Raw genomic sequence first — 13079 nt, 5'->3', positions numbered from 1 at the left:
TATGGGTTTTATTTTCACTTAGGTGGAGGGCAGAGCAACAGATCTCCCATCCGCTCTCCGCTCCCCAAAGGCCCACAGCAGCCCCGAGCCTGGGTCCCCCCGGCTCTGCGTGGGGTGGCCAGGGCCGGGCCTGAGCTGCCCCTGCTGCCCGCTGGGAGCACATGAGAGGCAGCTGGGTCCCAGCAGAGCTGGGAGCTGGGCCCGGGCCCTCCCGCAGGGGACACGGGGCCCGGCGCCGCGCCTGCCCGCACCACGCGGGCGTTCCAGAACACTGTCGCCTGGGAGGCCTGCTGGCAGTGTTGAGGGTTGGGTGCCCTCCCGAGCTGTCCCCTCCGTCCACAGCGCAGCTCTAAGGGGTGGGCAGTGCAGGTGCCGGGCCTGGATGCAGCCCTGTGCCACCCCCCCCCCCGGCCTGGGCAGGGAGGGTGCCCGGTGTCGTGGCCAGAGGGGCTTGGGCAGCCCTGTGCTGACGCCAAAGCAGGCTCCGGAAAGATGGGTGGAGCCCTCCTGACTAGATTTTTGGTTTTTTAAAAAAACGTATTTTATTTGAAAGGCAGAGTTACAGAGAGGGATGGTGCGTCTGCTGGGTCACTCCCCAGATGGCCGCTGCAGCGGGAGCTGGGCCAGGCTGAAGCCAGGAGCCAGGAGCTGCTTCCGGGTCTCCACGCGGGTGCAGGGGCCCAGCACTCGGCCGTCCTCCACTGCCTTCCCTGGGCAGGCGCATCAGCAGGAAGCTGGAGTGGAAGTGGGGCAGCCGCGACGCGGACCTGGGGAGCAACGACGAGAACAGCACCAGCCCCCTTGTGGGCGGGGTCTTCCCACCCTGGGACCCTCCTCCACCCCAACCCCAGGGCCAGCAAAGGTCCCCTCCCTGCAGGCCCTGGGGGCAGATGCTCTGCCTGGGGGGGCCGGCGGGCGAGGCCCTCAGCGGCACTGGCGCAGGGCCCTGCGGAAGACGCGGCGGAACTCGGCGTTGAAGACGGTGTAGATGAGCGGGTTGAGCGCGCTGTTGACGTAGCCCAGCCAGGTGACGGCGCTGACCAGCCGCGGGGGCACGGCGCAGGCCGGACACAGCGCGCGCGTGATGTGCACCACGAAGAAGGGCGTCCAGCACACGAGGAAGGCCCCTGCGGGCGCCCAGAGCCGTGCGCTGAGCGGCGCTCGCTGCCCAGCCCTCCCGCCCCTCCGGGACCGCCGCCCGCGTGCAGGAACGCACCGACGACCACCGGCAGGACCCGCATGGCCTTGCGCTCGCGGCCCGGGATCTTGGCGCGCCTCCTCTTGCGCGCCTGCGGCTCGGGCGGCGGCGGCGGCGGCGGCGGCGGCAGCGGGGGCGGCGGCTCGGGGGCGGCGGCGGGGGCGGCATCCGGGGACGCGCAGTCCGGGGACGCGCAGGCCGGGCGCTCGGGGAGGCCGGGCGCGGGCGGGCCAGGGCCGCTGGGCCTGCGGGGCTCGCGGCCCTGCAGCTTGGCGCGCCGGGCCTCCTCCCAGCGCCGCAGGCCGCGGAACGTGGCCCAGTACAGCAGCAGCATGAGCGGGCAGGGCAGGAAGAAGGAGCACACGGACGAGTAGACCACGTAGTCGCTGTCCTCCAGGCGGCACACGGCGGGGTCGCGGCCGCTCACATCGTTCAGGCCGCACAGCACCGGCGCGGCCACCGCGGCCGACAGCAGCCACGTGGCGCCGATGAGCAGCAGCGGGCGTCGGCCCCCGCCCTGGCGGTTGTAGTGCAGCGGCACCGCCACGGCCACGAACCTGCGGGGCCCGGGAGCGCGTGAGCGCGTGCGGCGGGGGGCCCGGGACCGAGTAAGCGCATATGGCGGGGCGCGCACGCGGCCCACCTGTCCACGCTGATGGCGCACAGGTTGAAGATGGAGGCGGTGCACAGCATGACGTCCATGGCCATAAGCGCGTCGCACAGGCGGGGGCTCAGCAGCCACACGCCGCCCTGCACCTGGGCACAGCGGTCACACGTTGTGACCCGGGCACGGGGCCGAGGCACGGCACCGGTCTCAGGGTGGGTCTGGGCTCCGGTCGGCAGGGACCCCGCCGGCCCCGGAGCCTGCCCCGGGGAGAGCCGAGCGTCCCCATCGCAGCCGTCCTGGGATGAACCCTGGTAAAAAGTGTGAAGACGGCAGGAGGGCGGCCGCCGGGGCCGGGGTGGGGGCGTCGGTCCCCAGGGGCTGGGAGCGGACGGCGCCCCCTGTAAATCCCGCTGCCCGGAGAGGCTGAGCGGCTTAGGCGGCGTCACGGTGACGTCCGTGGGGCCGGGAGCGGCGGAGGTCGCGCTGTCAGGCGCTGCACAATGGCCCCTCCCCCGCAGCCCAGGACAACGCGTCCCCAACCCTAAGCCGCTTTTCTCCGGCCACACTCAGAGCAGAAGCGTTGACACCAACGTGGACCCCTCCCGGGCCAGCACTGGCCTGGGGCGGGGACCCTCGCTCGAGCTCCGCGGTCCGGCCCGGGTCTCCCCTCCGTCCACCCGCTCCTGACCCGTGGGTGCCTAGGCTGGAGGCCTCCCTGCGTGCACGGTGCGCCCGCGTGACCTGGCGCGGGCCTGATGGGAGTGTGTCCGTGCCCGGGGGACCCTGGGGCATTCCCCCCCGCCCGGCCCTGGGACCTCTTGGGTCGCGGACCCCGAGACGGGAGAGAGGGGAGCGCTGGGCGGGGAGCGCAGACGGCAGGGTCCCGGGCGCCCGCGGGGGCGCGGGCTCACCTCGGAGTAGACGAAGAGCGGCAGCACCAGCAGGGCGAGCAGCAGGTCGGCGGCCGCCAGGCTCACGATGAAGTAGTTGGTGGGCGTCTGCAGGGCGCGCTCGGCCGCCACGCTCGCGCACACCAGCGAGTTCCCCGCCAGCACCGCGCCGATGAGCAGCACGCCGCCCGCCAGCGCCGCCGCGCCCCCGGCCCCTAGCCCCGCAGCCGCCCCCGGCGCGCGCCCGGCCGCCAGCCCGCCCGCGTCCGCGGCGCTGCGGTTCCCCATGGCGCGCTGGCCCCGCGCGCCCCGGCGGGCGCCAGCACCGCGGTCAGCGCCCCGCGCGGCCTCCAGGAGTCCCGCCCCGGGCTCGCCCCGCCCGGCCCTAGTCCCGCCCCCGCCCGGCCCAGCCCAGCCCCGGCTCGGGGCCCCTGCGGCTTGGGGCCCGCGCTCCGTGCGCCGCCGCACAGAGGGACGGGGATTCGGCGGCAGCGCCCGGGGAAACCGGGCACCGGCTCGGCCTCCGTCCGCATGTCCGGGAGGCCCGCAGGCCCTTCCCGCACGCTGCCCTCCAGACACCCGCGCAACGCAGAACGACTCCGCGGACGCTGCCCACACCTGGTCCGCTTCCCGCCCCGGAGCGCCCCGCGGCTCGCCTGGCCGACCTCCTCGGTCTCCCCCTGTCGGGGCCGCCGCCTCTGGCCCGGGCTGGTGCTGCGTCGCCCAGGTCGCCTCGCCAGCCGCACCGGACCCCCGCCCGTCCCGAGGAGCCGTGAAGGAAACGCGGGAGCGCTCCCGCCCGGGGAGGGTCCCGGACCCCTGAGAAGACAGCAGATGGCACGCGGATGAGGATCCTCAGCAGGGACTCAACCCGGGTGCGGCTGACATGGGAGCCGTTCTCTGCACAGGGCGGTCCCTGTTCTCACACCGGGTGCACGACCGGGCGCGCGTTACAGAGAACCAGGGGCAGACATAGACCCTGGACGGCGCTCGGAGGGCCGGAGCCACGCGGGGTCTGCGGGGCCGGGACCGCAGGCGCTGGCCGCGAGCCCCCACTCCCACCCCGTGCAGCTCCGCAGGCGGGAGCCCTGTCTTCCCTGTGGTCCGGTGCAGGAGCGGAGCTGGTGCTGTACAAAGGGAGGGGCCGGGCCTGCTCAGGTCTGTGTGGAGCCCCCTCCTCCACCCACCCAGAGTCCACCACTGCTGTTTTATTATTATTATTTTCAAGATTTACTTTCTTATTTGAAATTTGTAGTTCCAAAGAGAGAGAGAGAGAGAATGTTCCGTCCACTGTTCACTCCACAAACGTCCGCAATGGCCGGGGCTGAGCCAGGAGCCTCCTCCGGGTCTCCCACGTGGGTGCAGGGGCCCAAGCAGCTGGGCCGTCTTCCACTGCTTCCCAGGTGCATTAGCAGGGAGCTGGAAGGGAAGAGGAGCAGCCGGGACTCCAGTTGGTGGCCGCGTGGGACGCCGGCCGCTGTGTCTCTCAGCGCACTTGGAGCTCCTTGGCTGGTGCCAGCACGCACACTCGTGGATTCTGCCGGACCTGCAGCCGAAGCAGCGCAAGTTTCCTGACGTCACTGTGGGCGGGCGTTGGGCTTCGTGGTTACCATGCCGGTCGGGACACCCACAGCCCGTGTGAGACTGCCTGGGTTCCTGAGCCCAGCTTCCTGCTAAGGTGCACCCTGGGAGGCAGCAGTGACCACTGGAGTGACTGGGTCCCAGCCCAGTCCTGGCTGCTGGGGGCGGAGGTGGATCGGAGGATGGGAGCCCTGCCTGTCCATCAGTCAATCAATTTTAAAAGGGAGTGGACCATCCTGGAAGAAGGGTGCCCAGAAGTTAGTCTTGGAGGTTGGAGGCGTGGCTCAGAGCTGTCCCAGGCTGGGAAGGGTGTGGCCTCTGGGAGGGGCAGCAGGTGCAGGGGGCCTGACCCTGCCAATGGTTGTACAGCTGCTGCGGGGCCACTTTTGCAGAGGTCGCTGGGATGCCCGGTCACCGGAGTGGGCAGTTGGCACAGCCATTTGGAAGCCGTGACCTGGACCTGAGCGCCTGGGCGGGAGTTCCAGCTCCACTCCTTTTTTTTTTTTTTTTTTTTTTTTGTTAACTTTAAGAAAATTTTTTCAGCCTTTAACACTCAGTATTGGGTTAGCAGTTGTTAAGCCATAGCACGTGCATTATTTGTTCAAATAACAATTTAAATTTACATTATAGGGGCCGGCGCCGTGGCTCACTTGGTTAATCCTCTGCCTGCGGCGCCGGCATCCCATGTGGGCACTGGGTTCTAGTCCCAGTTGCTCCTCTTCCAGGCCAGCTCTCTGCTGTTGTCCGGGAAGGCAGTGGAGGATGGCCCAAGTGCTTGGGCCCTGCACCCATATGGAAGAGCAGGAGAAACACCTGGCTCCCGGCTTTGGATCGGTGCAGTGCCGGCCGTGGCAGCCATTTGGGGGGTGAACCAATGGAAGGAAGAACTTTCTCTCTCTCTCTCACTGTCTAACTTGCCTGTCAAAATAAATAAATAAAAATCTTTAAAAAAATTTTACATTATAGTCAAGGGCTTATTGGTTTTGACTCCACTCAGCTCTCTCGCGCGCTCTCTCTCTCTCTTTTTTTTTTTTTTTTTTTTTTTTTTTTTGGACAGGCAGAGTTAGACAGTGAGAGAGAGAGAGACAGAAAGGTCTTCCCTCCGTTGGTTCACTCCCCTAATGGCTGCCACGGCCGGCGCTGTGCCGATCCGAAGCCAGGAACCAGGTGCTTCTCCTGGTCTCCCATGGGGTGCAGGGCCCAAGCACTTGGGCCATCCTCCACTGCACTCCCGGGCCACAGCAGAGAGCTGGCCTGGAAGAGGGGCAACCGGGACAGAATCCAGCACCCCAACCGGGACTAGAACCCGGGGTGCCTGCACCACAGGCAGAGGATTAGCCAAGTGGAGGTGTCGACCCTCCACTCAGCTCTTTTTTAATAAATATTTTCTTTTTATTTAAATATTTGTTTGTTTATTTGAAAGACAGAGTTGTAGAGAAAGAGAGTCTTCCACCTGCTGGTTCACTCCCCAGATGGGGAAACAGGGCTGGGCTGGCCCAGGCTGAGGCCAGGAGGTTCCTCCAGGTCTCCACCTGAGCCGGCCCCCACTGCTTTCCCAGGACACAGCAGAGAGCTGGATAGGAAGTGGGGCAGCCGGGACTCGAACCGGCGCCCACATGGGATGCCGGCCCTGCACAGGGAGGCTTTACCGGCTGTGCCACAGCGCCGGCCCAAAACAACACATCTGAGTGATCCGCGCCAAATAAGTCCCCAAGAGCGAGGACAGGGCAGCGACCCGGCGCCAGGCGCGGTGACGTCGGCGCAGCGGCGCGGGGCGCGGTGAGCACCTGGGGGGGGGGGAGTCCCTCCCCGCCGAGGGGGAGCCGGCCCGGACACCTGCCACGCGGATGGCACCGAGGCCCTGCCCCCTTGTCCTGGACGCTGACCCGGAGGCAGGTCCGCACGGCCGCATATGCAGTGAATTCGGCAAAATCTAAAAAAGTGTCAAATCTCCAATTTAAAAATACTTCTGTGGGCACAGAGGAAAATAAACCACAGTGTACCCCAGAGAAGTGTGTGCTTGTTGTTAATAAGTATCTTAAATTAAAAAAAGGTTGACGTTTCAAATTGTATCACGCATTTCTTTTGTTTATTTGACAGGCGGGGAGACACAGAGGAGGGAGAGGGGAGAGAGAGCGAACCTCCATCTCCCGGTTCACTGCCCGAATACCCGCAAAACCAGGGCTGGCCAGGCCGAAGCCAGGGCTCCATCCGGGTGTCCCCCGTGCGCGGCAGGGTCCAAGCACCTGAGCCGGGGAAGGCTCGCCCTCCCGGACAAGGGGCGCCGCCGTGGCGCAGGGGGCGGGCGCCGGCGCGTGCGACAGCTGGGGGGGCGGCCCCGGCCTGCGGAGACCGGTGGGCGCGGCCGGGCCGCGTGGAGCCGGGGCGGCGCTGGGTGCCCCCGGTCCGGGCGCCGCTATAAAGCGCCGGGGCTGCGGGCGCGCCGGGAATTAGGCCTGCCCGCGCCCACCATGGCCCCCCGGCCCCTGCTGCTGCTGCTGCTGCTCCTGCTGCCGCTCGCGGGCCCCGCCGCGCCCGCGCCCGCGCCCGCGCCCGCGCCCGCGCCCGCGCTGGGCCAGCTCCCCAGGCTGCGCGGCGCCCCTACCCCCGGCCGCGCGCGCCGTCCCCCGCCCCGGGCCCCGCGCCACTCGGACGGGACCCTGACTAGCGAGCTCAGCCGCTTGCGGGACCGCGCGCGCCTACAGCGCCTGCTGCAGGGCCTCCTGGGCAAGCGCAGGTGAGCGTGGGCAGGTGAGGGCGCGACCGGCGCGGGGGAGACCCGGCCTGGGACGGCCGGCCACCTGCGCTCTGACTGGTTGTGTGTGTCTGTGCAGCCAGCAGGACTCCAAGCCCGGCCCAGCCTCCTGGTCCAGGCCCTGCCCGAAGTGGTCCCACTGCCCACCTGCAGGCCTGGTGAGCGCCCTGCTCCTGCCAGCTCCTGTCCCCTGGGACCCTGTGTGTGGGGGTGGGGTTACGGGGAGTCTCCAGCTCCCAGGCCGCAGCCCCCAAGGTGCCTGTCTCCGCAGGAGGCTCCTCGGGCCACCCCTGGGCCCCGCCTGGTCAACCCTGCTGCCTCCTGGGCCCGGGGCTGGGGTCTTGGTTTTGGAGCTGGCCAGCACCGAGACTGAAGCAGCGCCTTGGATGCCCTGATGTTGACCACGGAGAAGGAGGGGGTCCTGCAGGGGGCAGGCGGGGGGGGGTTGTCCTCGCACTAATAAAGGAGGAACTGGGACCCCTGATCCGTGGCTGCCGTGTGGGAGCAGGGCCCCAGAGCTCGGACCACGCCCAGCTGCCCTTTATCCCTGGGAGCCACTGGGCCACCTGCTGTCCATCCTCTGAACTCCCCAGGGTGTGCCCCTCCCCGGGCCTTGCAGTAGGGATGTGGGGGAGAAGAGGGGTGGGGGGAGACGGGGTGGTGGCCCAGGATTCCGGGAGCAGCACCCCGTGACTGCCGGGCTGGCCATGGCGTCCATGCTGGGCGGGGTCCCACCGCAGGCCAGGGATGGACCCCGTCCCTGAGCTCCTCCCTCCTTCCTGGCCTCTCCCTGGCCGCTGGAGGTGTGGGGGTCCCAGGAAGAGATCAGGACCCTCAGAGCCCTGCAGGGGTGCCTGGGACACAGTCGGTTCCTGTGGGATTTAGACGGCGAGGGAGGGGAGGTGGGCCTGGAAGGGAACCCTGGACCCCCGCCTTGCCGTGGGCCTTGCAGCCCCCATCACGGTGCCCCAGGCCGTAGCCCCAGCAGCTCACACCTCGTGCTTTGGCGTCTGTGGGTTGAGCCCCAGGTGACCCTGGGGTGGAGTGGGGGGGCAAGTGACCACCTGGCGTCCCCCTCCTGGCTGCGGCCAGCCCGTGCCCAGCCGGCCGGCGGGATCCCCCCTGGCAGAGGCCAGCCGTGAAGCCATAAAGCAGGGCGGTGCCTGCCAGGGGCAAAGGTCGTGCGAGGCAGGAACTGCAGCAGTCCAGGACGGCAGGGGGACGGACAGACGCCAGACGCCAGCCGGCCGGATGACAGCCACCAGGACGGGGACCTGGCCCCTGCGGTGGCCTCCCCTGCTGCTGCTGCTCCTGGGGCTGCCGGGCCAGCCCTGGGGGGCTGAGGCGCAGACACAGGGCAGGTGCCGGGCAGGGGCGGGGGCGGGGGCGGGGTGGGGGCGGGGCTGGGTGCTGACCCGTGCTGTCCGCTGCAGTCTGCTCCATCAACCAGACCCTCTTCGAGGTGAAGGAGAACTCGGACGTGGCGAAGCCCCTGGTTGACATCTACGTCCCCGATGGCCTGCAGGTGGCCCTCGGCCCCTCGACCACCGCCGCCTCATTCCGGATCCAGGGGACTCAGCTGTTTCTCAGCGCGAGTCCAGACTACGAGGTGGGAGCGGCCCTCCCCCCCCATCCCCTCCCGGGCACAGTTCTGCCAGGCAGTGGCTGATCTGGCGTCGGCCCCGGGCTTGGGGGCTGTGGCCGGCAGCCATCCTCCTGCCTGGGCGGCCGGCCTGTGCAGCGGGGACCGTGTGCTGGGCACTGGGCAGGCGCCTCCCCACGTCCCCCTGCCTCCGCAGGCCGTGACCTTCCTGGAGGCCGACCTGGAGTGCAGGAGAGGGACCACGGTGGTGAGTCCGCCCCTCCCAGCCCCTCCCACGCTAGAGTGCAGGGATGAGCTCACCCAGGGCACGCTTCCCCGGCCACACCCGAGACCCGCGGCCCGGCGCCCCGGCACCCATACCCTGGCCTCAGCCACCAATATGTCTGGAACTTCCGACTGGCCTGCTTGCTCCCTTTACCCCGGCCCACCTCAGCCCCCTCCTCGGTGGCGGCTGGGATGCCGGCCACACCCAGGGCCGGGACCCCACAGGGGTTCACAGCGCCCTGGCCCCAAGAGTGAGGGAAGGGGGGAGCGGGCTGGGCACCCCGGGGACCCTCAGGGAGACGCCGGCCACGCCCTGCAGGTGACGAGGCTGCGAGTGTTCGTGACCGTGCTGGACGTCAACGACAACCTCCCCACGTTCCCCTTCGACACCCTGCAGAAGGGTGTGGAGGAGGTTAGCCCGGTGGCGCCTCGGGGCCGGCCCTGGGGGCTGGGGGCTGGGCCAGGGGCTTGCCCCTGGGGTCTCCAGTGTGGCCCACCCCAGCCCACCCCTGTCCATGCCCAGGATACGAAAGTGAACTCCACAGTCATCCCCGAGACAGAACTGGAAGCCAAGGACCTCGACGAGAGCGACACCTTGTTCTACACACTCCAGGAAGTGACCCCGGTCCGTGCTGCCCCGGCCCCCGGCAGACACCAGCCTGTGCCCACCCCCCAGCCTCTCAGGTCACGTCCCCCTCTCTTCAGGGTGCTGGGCACTTCTTCTCCCTGGCGGGCGCAAACCACCCTGCCCTAAGGCTGGACCGGACCCTGGACTTCGACAGGTGGTCAGAAATGACCTTCCGGCTGCTGGTGCGGGTGAGCAGGCCCCACCAGCCCCGGGTGCTGGACACTGGACACTGGGGCCCCAGTGAGGCTGCTGCCCGCCTGACCAGTGGCTACTGCAGGACACCCAGCAGGAGAACGAGCTGCCCAGCCACACGGCCACGGCCACCCTGATCCTGAAGGTGCTGCCCGCTGACCTGCGGCCACCCTGGTTCCTGCCCTGCAGCTACTCAGATGGCCACGTCTGCATCCAGGCCCAGTACCAGGGGGCAGTCCCCACGGGGCACACGCTGGTAACGGGGTGCTGCCGCCGGCCCGGGCGGGGTCAGGGCGGGCTTGGGTCCTCCCAGCTTTGGTGACATCCAGCCGTGGGCACTGGGCCCTGGGCCCTGTTGGGCACTGCCGAGCAACTCCCTCCCCAGCCACCAGGGGGCAGTGGGCCCTGGCTGGGCAGTGCACGGGAGGCAGGAGTCCAACTTCCCTGTGAACATTCCTGCTGACCCAGCATTCAGATGTCCCTGAGACTCGGGCCTGGCAGGGACATGTGGCCATTGGCCAACTGGGCCCCGCCGCGGCCCCGGCTGGCCACCACACCCGTCCCACAGTGTCCCCTCCCCTGGCCGTCCCCACAGCCAGGTCCCCTCACCCTACGCCCTGGACCCATCTACGCTGAGGACGGAGACTCGGCCATTGGCCAGCCCATCATCTACAGCCTGCTGGGGGGTGAGTGAGGCCCTGTCCCCAGCCCCATCCCCACCTGGGCCCAGCCAGGATGTGAGGCTGACCACCTGCTCACCCTCCCAGGAAACCAGGGCGGCGTGTTCGCCATCGACGCCAACTCGGGCCACCTCACCATGGCCAGCAGCATCCCCAGCCCCACGACCTTCGTCCTGCTGGTGAAGGTGGGTGCCGGCATTGTGTGGGGTGGGGTCCCCCGGCCCTCCTGCACCCTGACCCCGTGCACCCCCTGTCCCCCAGGGCGAGCAGGCCGACCTGGCCAGGTATTCCGTGACCCAGGTCACCGTGGAGGCCCGTGCGGCCACGGGCAGCCCACCCCGCTTCCCCCAGAGCCTGTACCAAGGCACGGTGGTGCCCGGCTCCGGCGCCGGCACGGTGGTCAGGGACGCAGTTTCCCCGGCTCAGCCGCTGAGGATCCAGGCTCAGGACCCCGACTTCCCGGTACACGGAGCTGCCCGCTGGCTCGGGGGGGGGGGGTCCCTGGCCTTCCCTGGGACAGAGCGTGCAGGACTGACTGGGGCCGTGGCAGGACTTCAACTCAGCCATCACGTATCGCGTCACCAACTGCTCAGAGTTCCAGATGGAGGGCGAGACCATGCTGACCACCACCCAGCTGCCCCACGCTTCGGTCTTCTATGCAGAGGTGCAGGGCGGGGCGTGGCCAGCGAGTCCCGGGGGGGAGGTGAGGAGGGTCTCAGGCAGGACTAGCCCCTTCCTATGCCAGGTGGAGGCCACCAACACGGTGACCACAGCCACGGCCACCACTGTTGCCGAGATCCGTGTCTCTGAGCAGGAGGCCCCCTCCACAGGTGAGCTCCAGAGAGCCAGGGCAGGCTGTCCCCACCCCCAGGGCACGGGTGCCGGGGAGCTGAGGCAAGCCCATTGCTGCCCCTGGCCCCTCAGGCCGCCCGGACGCCTCCACTGCCCCAGAGACGGGAGAAATGACAGGGACCTCACAGGGGCCTCCCCAGACCGCTTCAGCCACGCCTGGGGGATCCCCCTCCCCCAGGCCAACCACGACCAGGGGCTCAACGCAGACCCTGACCCCAGGAACCTCTCGGCCGACATCTCCAGATGTGGGGTCCCCCTCCTCCACGCCAACCACAACTAGGAGCTCAACACAGACCCTGACCCCAGGAACCTCTCGGCCGACATCCCCGGATACGGGGTCCCCCTCCTCCATGCCAACCACAACCAGGGGTTCAACACAGACCCTGACCCCAGGAACCTTTCGGCCGACATCCCCGGATACGGGGTCCCCCTCCTCCACGCCAGGCACAACCAGGAGCTCAACACAGACCCCGACCTCAGGAACCTCTCGGCCCCCAACCCCAGGAATCTCTCGGCCCCCAACACCAGGAACCTCTCAGCCAACATCCTCAGGTGTGGGGCCCCCCTCCCCCATGCCAGCCACAACCAGGGGCTCAGCACAGACCCCAACTTCAACAACCCTGCCTGGGCCCAGCTGGAGCCCTACCCCCAGGCTAGGGAGAGCAGCAGGGGGACCCTGGGCCAGCCGCCCCACACAGGCATCCTGGGGCAGTACCTGGGGTGTGGGGAGGTGGCAGGTAGACAGCCGTGTGCAGCAGGAGGAGGCTGACCAGGGCCCCTTCTGGTCTGAGAAGGAGTAGTTGCCGGCATCGGGCATTGAGCCAACAGCATAGCGGTCCACCCCAGGGCCCGGGGCCGTCCTTGTGGCCCTGCCCACCATGCTGGCAGCAGGTGGCACCAACCCTGCCTGGTCCCTCTGGCTGGCAGCCCAGCCTCGCTGGCGCCCCCTAGTGCCCTGCTCCAGGGACGGCTCCCGGCTGGCTTGTGTGCAGGGCGTTGCTGAGCCTGGCACACGGTGGCCCCGGGGAACCCCGGCGAGTCTCCGCCCAAGTGGCAGTGGTGTCTCCCACAGGGGCGCCAGTGGGCGGTGGCCAGCGCTTCTCTGTGGTGGACATGGCCGTGCTGGGTGGCGTGCTGGGCGCCCTGCTGCTGCTGGCCCTCCTCGGCCTGGTCTTCCTGGCCCACAAGCTCTACGGCCCGTGGTTCAAGCGCTGCTCCGACAAAGTTCTAGTGAGGCCCTGGGCAAGGTGGAGGGGAGGGCAGAGGGGGAGGGGGCAGGGCAGCAGAGGCTGGGACCCAGGGCTGTGGTCACACCAGGACCTCCAAGAGGGGGAGCCCACGGGGCTGCATGATGCCGACGCTGCCACCCCCCCGTGCCCCAACCTAGGAGCCTGCGCCCTCCGGCTTTGACAACCAGACCTTCCTGCCCGGCCCGGACGACGCCAACCGGGCTCCCACCCCCAGCCCCGGGCCTGAGCCCCCGCCCGCTGCGCCCCCCAGCCCCGAGCCCTCAGAGCACGCCCCTGGGTCCCCCGCCGCCACGCGTGCTCAGGGCAGCCCCGAGGCCGTGAGGTCCATCCTGACCAAGGAGCGGCGGCCCGAGGGCGGCTACAAGGCCGTGTGGTTTGGCGAGGACATCGGGGCCGAGGCGGATGTCGTGGTGATCAACACGCCAGGCGTGGACGGCGCAGGCCCGGATCCGAGCCCCCACGATGCGCCGGGCACGGAATACACCTACATCTAGCGCCCGCGGGTCCCCGCCGAGGGACAGAATAAAGCATTTTCCAATCATGCCGGGGCTGAGGTGTCTGTGGGGGACCGGGGAACCC

General features: G+C 68.9%; 3 protein-coding genes across 8 annotated transcripts; 2 read left to right on the top strand and 1 right to left on the bottom strand.

The window, feature by feature from the left end:
- Positions 1–805: 805 nt before the first annotated feature.
- On the bottom strand, positions 806–2983 carry DRD4 (dopamine receptor D4). The gene is made up of 4 exons (XM_070055597.2): positions 2717–2983; positions 1842–1954; positions 1217–1755; positions 806–1127 (listed from the first exon to the last, which is right to left on the bottom strand). The coding sequence occupies exons 1-4, from the start codon at positions 2981–2983 to the stop codon at positions 925–927; spliced, it is 1122 nt and encodes a 373-aa protein (XP_069911698.2). The 3' UTR covers positions 806–924.
- Positions 2984–6570: 3587 nt separating this feature from the next.
- On the top strand, positions 6571–7442 carry SCT (secretin). Its single transcript, XM_070055277.2, has 3 exons — positions 6571–7013; positions 7111–7189; positions 7303–7442. The coding sequence occupies exons 1-3, from the start codon at positions 6748–6750 to the stop codon at positions 7402–7404; spliced, it is 447 nt and encodes a 148-aa protein (XP_069911378.1). The 5' UTR covers positions 6571–6747; the 3' UTR covers positions 7405–7442.
- A 771-nt stretch (positions 7443–8213) lies between these two features.
- CDHR5 (cadherin related family member 5) lies at positions 8214–13041 on the top strand. 6 transcript variants are annotated; one of them, XM_070054158.2, is made up of 15 exons: positions 8215–8388; positions 8465–8640; positions 8831–8881; positions 9218–9310; positions 9422–9523; positions 9604–9714; positions 9804–9974; positions 10314–10404; positions 10486–10583; positions 10660–10860; positions 10949–11062; positions 11144–11228; positions 11323–11802; positions 12323–12480; positions 12638–13041. In XM_070054158.2, exons 1-15 carry the CDS (start codon positions 8283–8285, stop codon positions 12992–12994), a joined length of 2394 nt encoding a protein of 797 aa, XP_069910259.2. In that variant the 5' UTR covers positions 8215–8282; the 3' UTR covers positions 12995–13041. The 6 variants fall into 6 exon arrangements, with proteins under 6 accessions (XP_089163072.1, XP_069910259.2, XP_069910378.2 ...); XM_070054277.2 differs by having other exon boundaries at positions 8216–8388; positions 11695–11802; XM_070054235.2 differs by having other exon boundaries at positions 8216–8388; positions 11494–11802.
- The last annotated feature ends 38 nt before the right edge of the window (positions 13042–13079 follow it).

Source organism: Oryctolagus cuniculus, chromosome 1 (genome assembly GCF_051225735.1).
Source record: "Oryctolagus cuniculus isolate XC-2025 breed Fujian yellow rabbit chromosome 1, ASM5122573v1, whole genome shotgun sequence".
Classification (NCBI taxonomy): Eukaryota; Metazoa; Chordata; class Mammalia; order Lagomorpha; family Leporidae; genus Oryctolagus; species Oryctolagus cuniculus.
The sequence above is the reverse complement of the archived record's forward strand: the minus strand, read 5'-3'. Positions and strand labels throughout refer to the sequence as shown.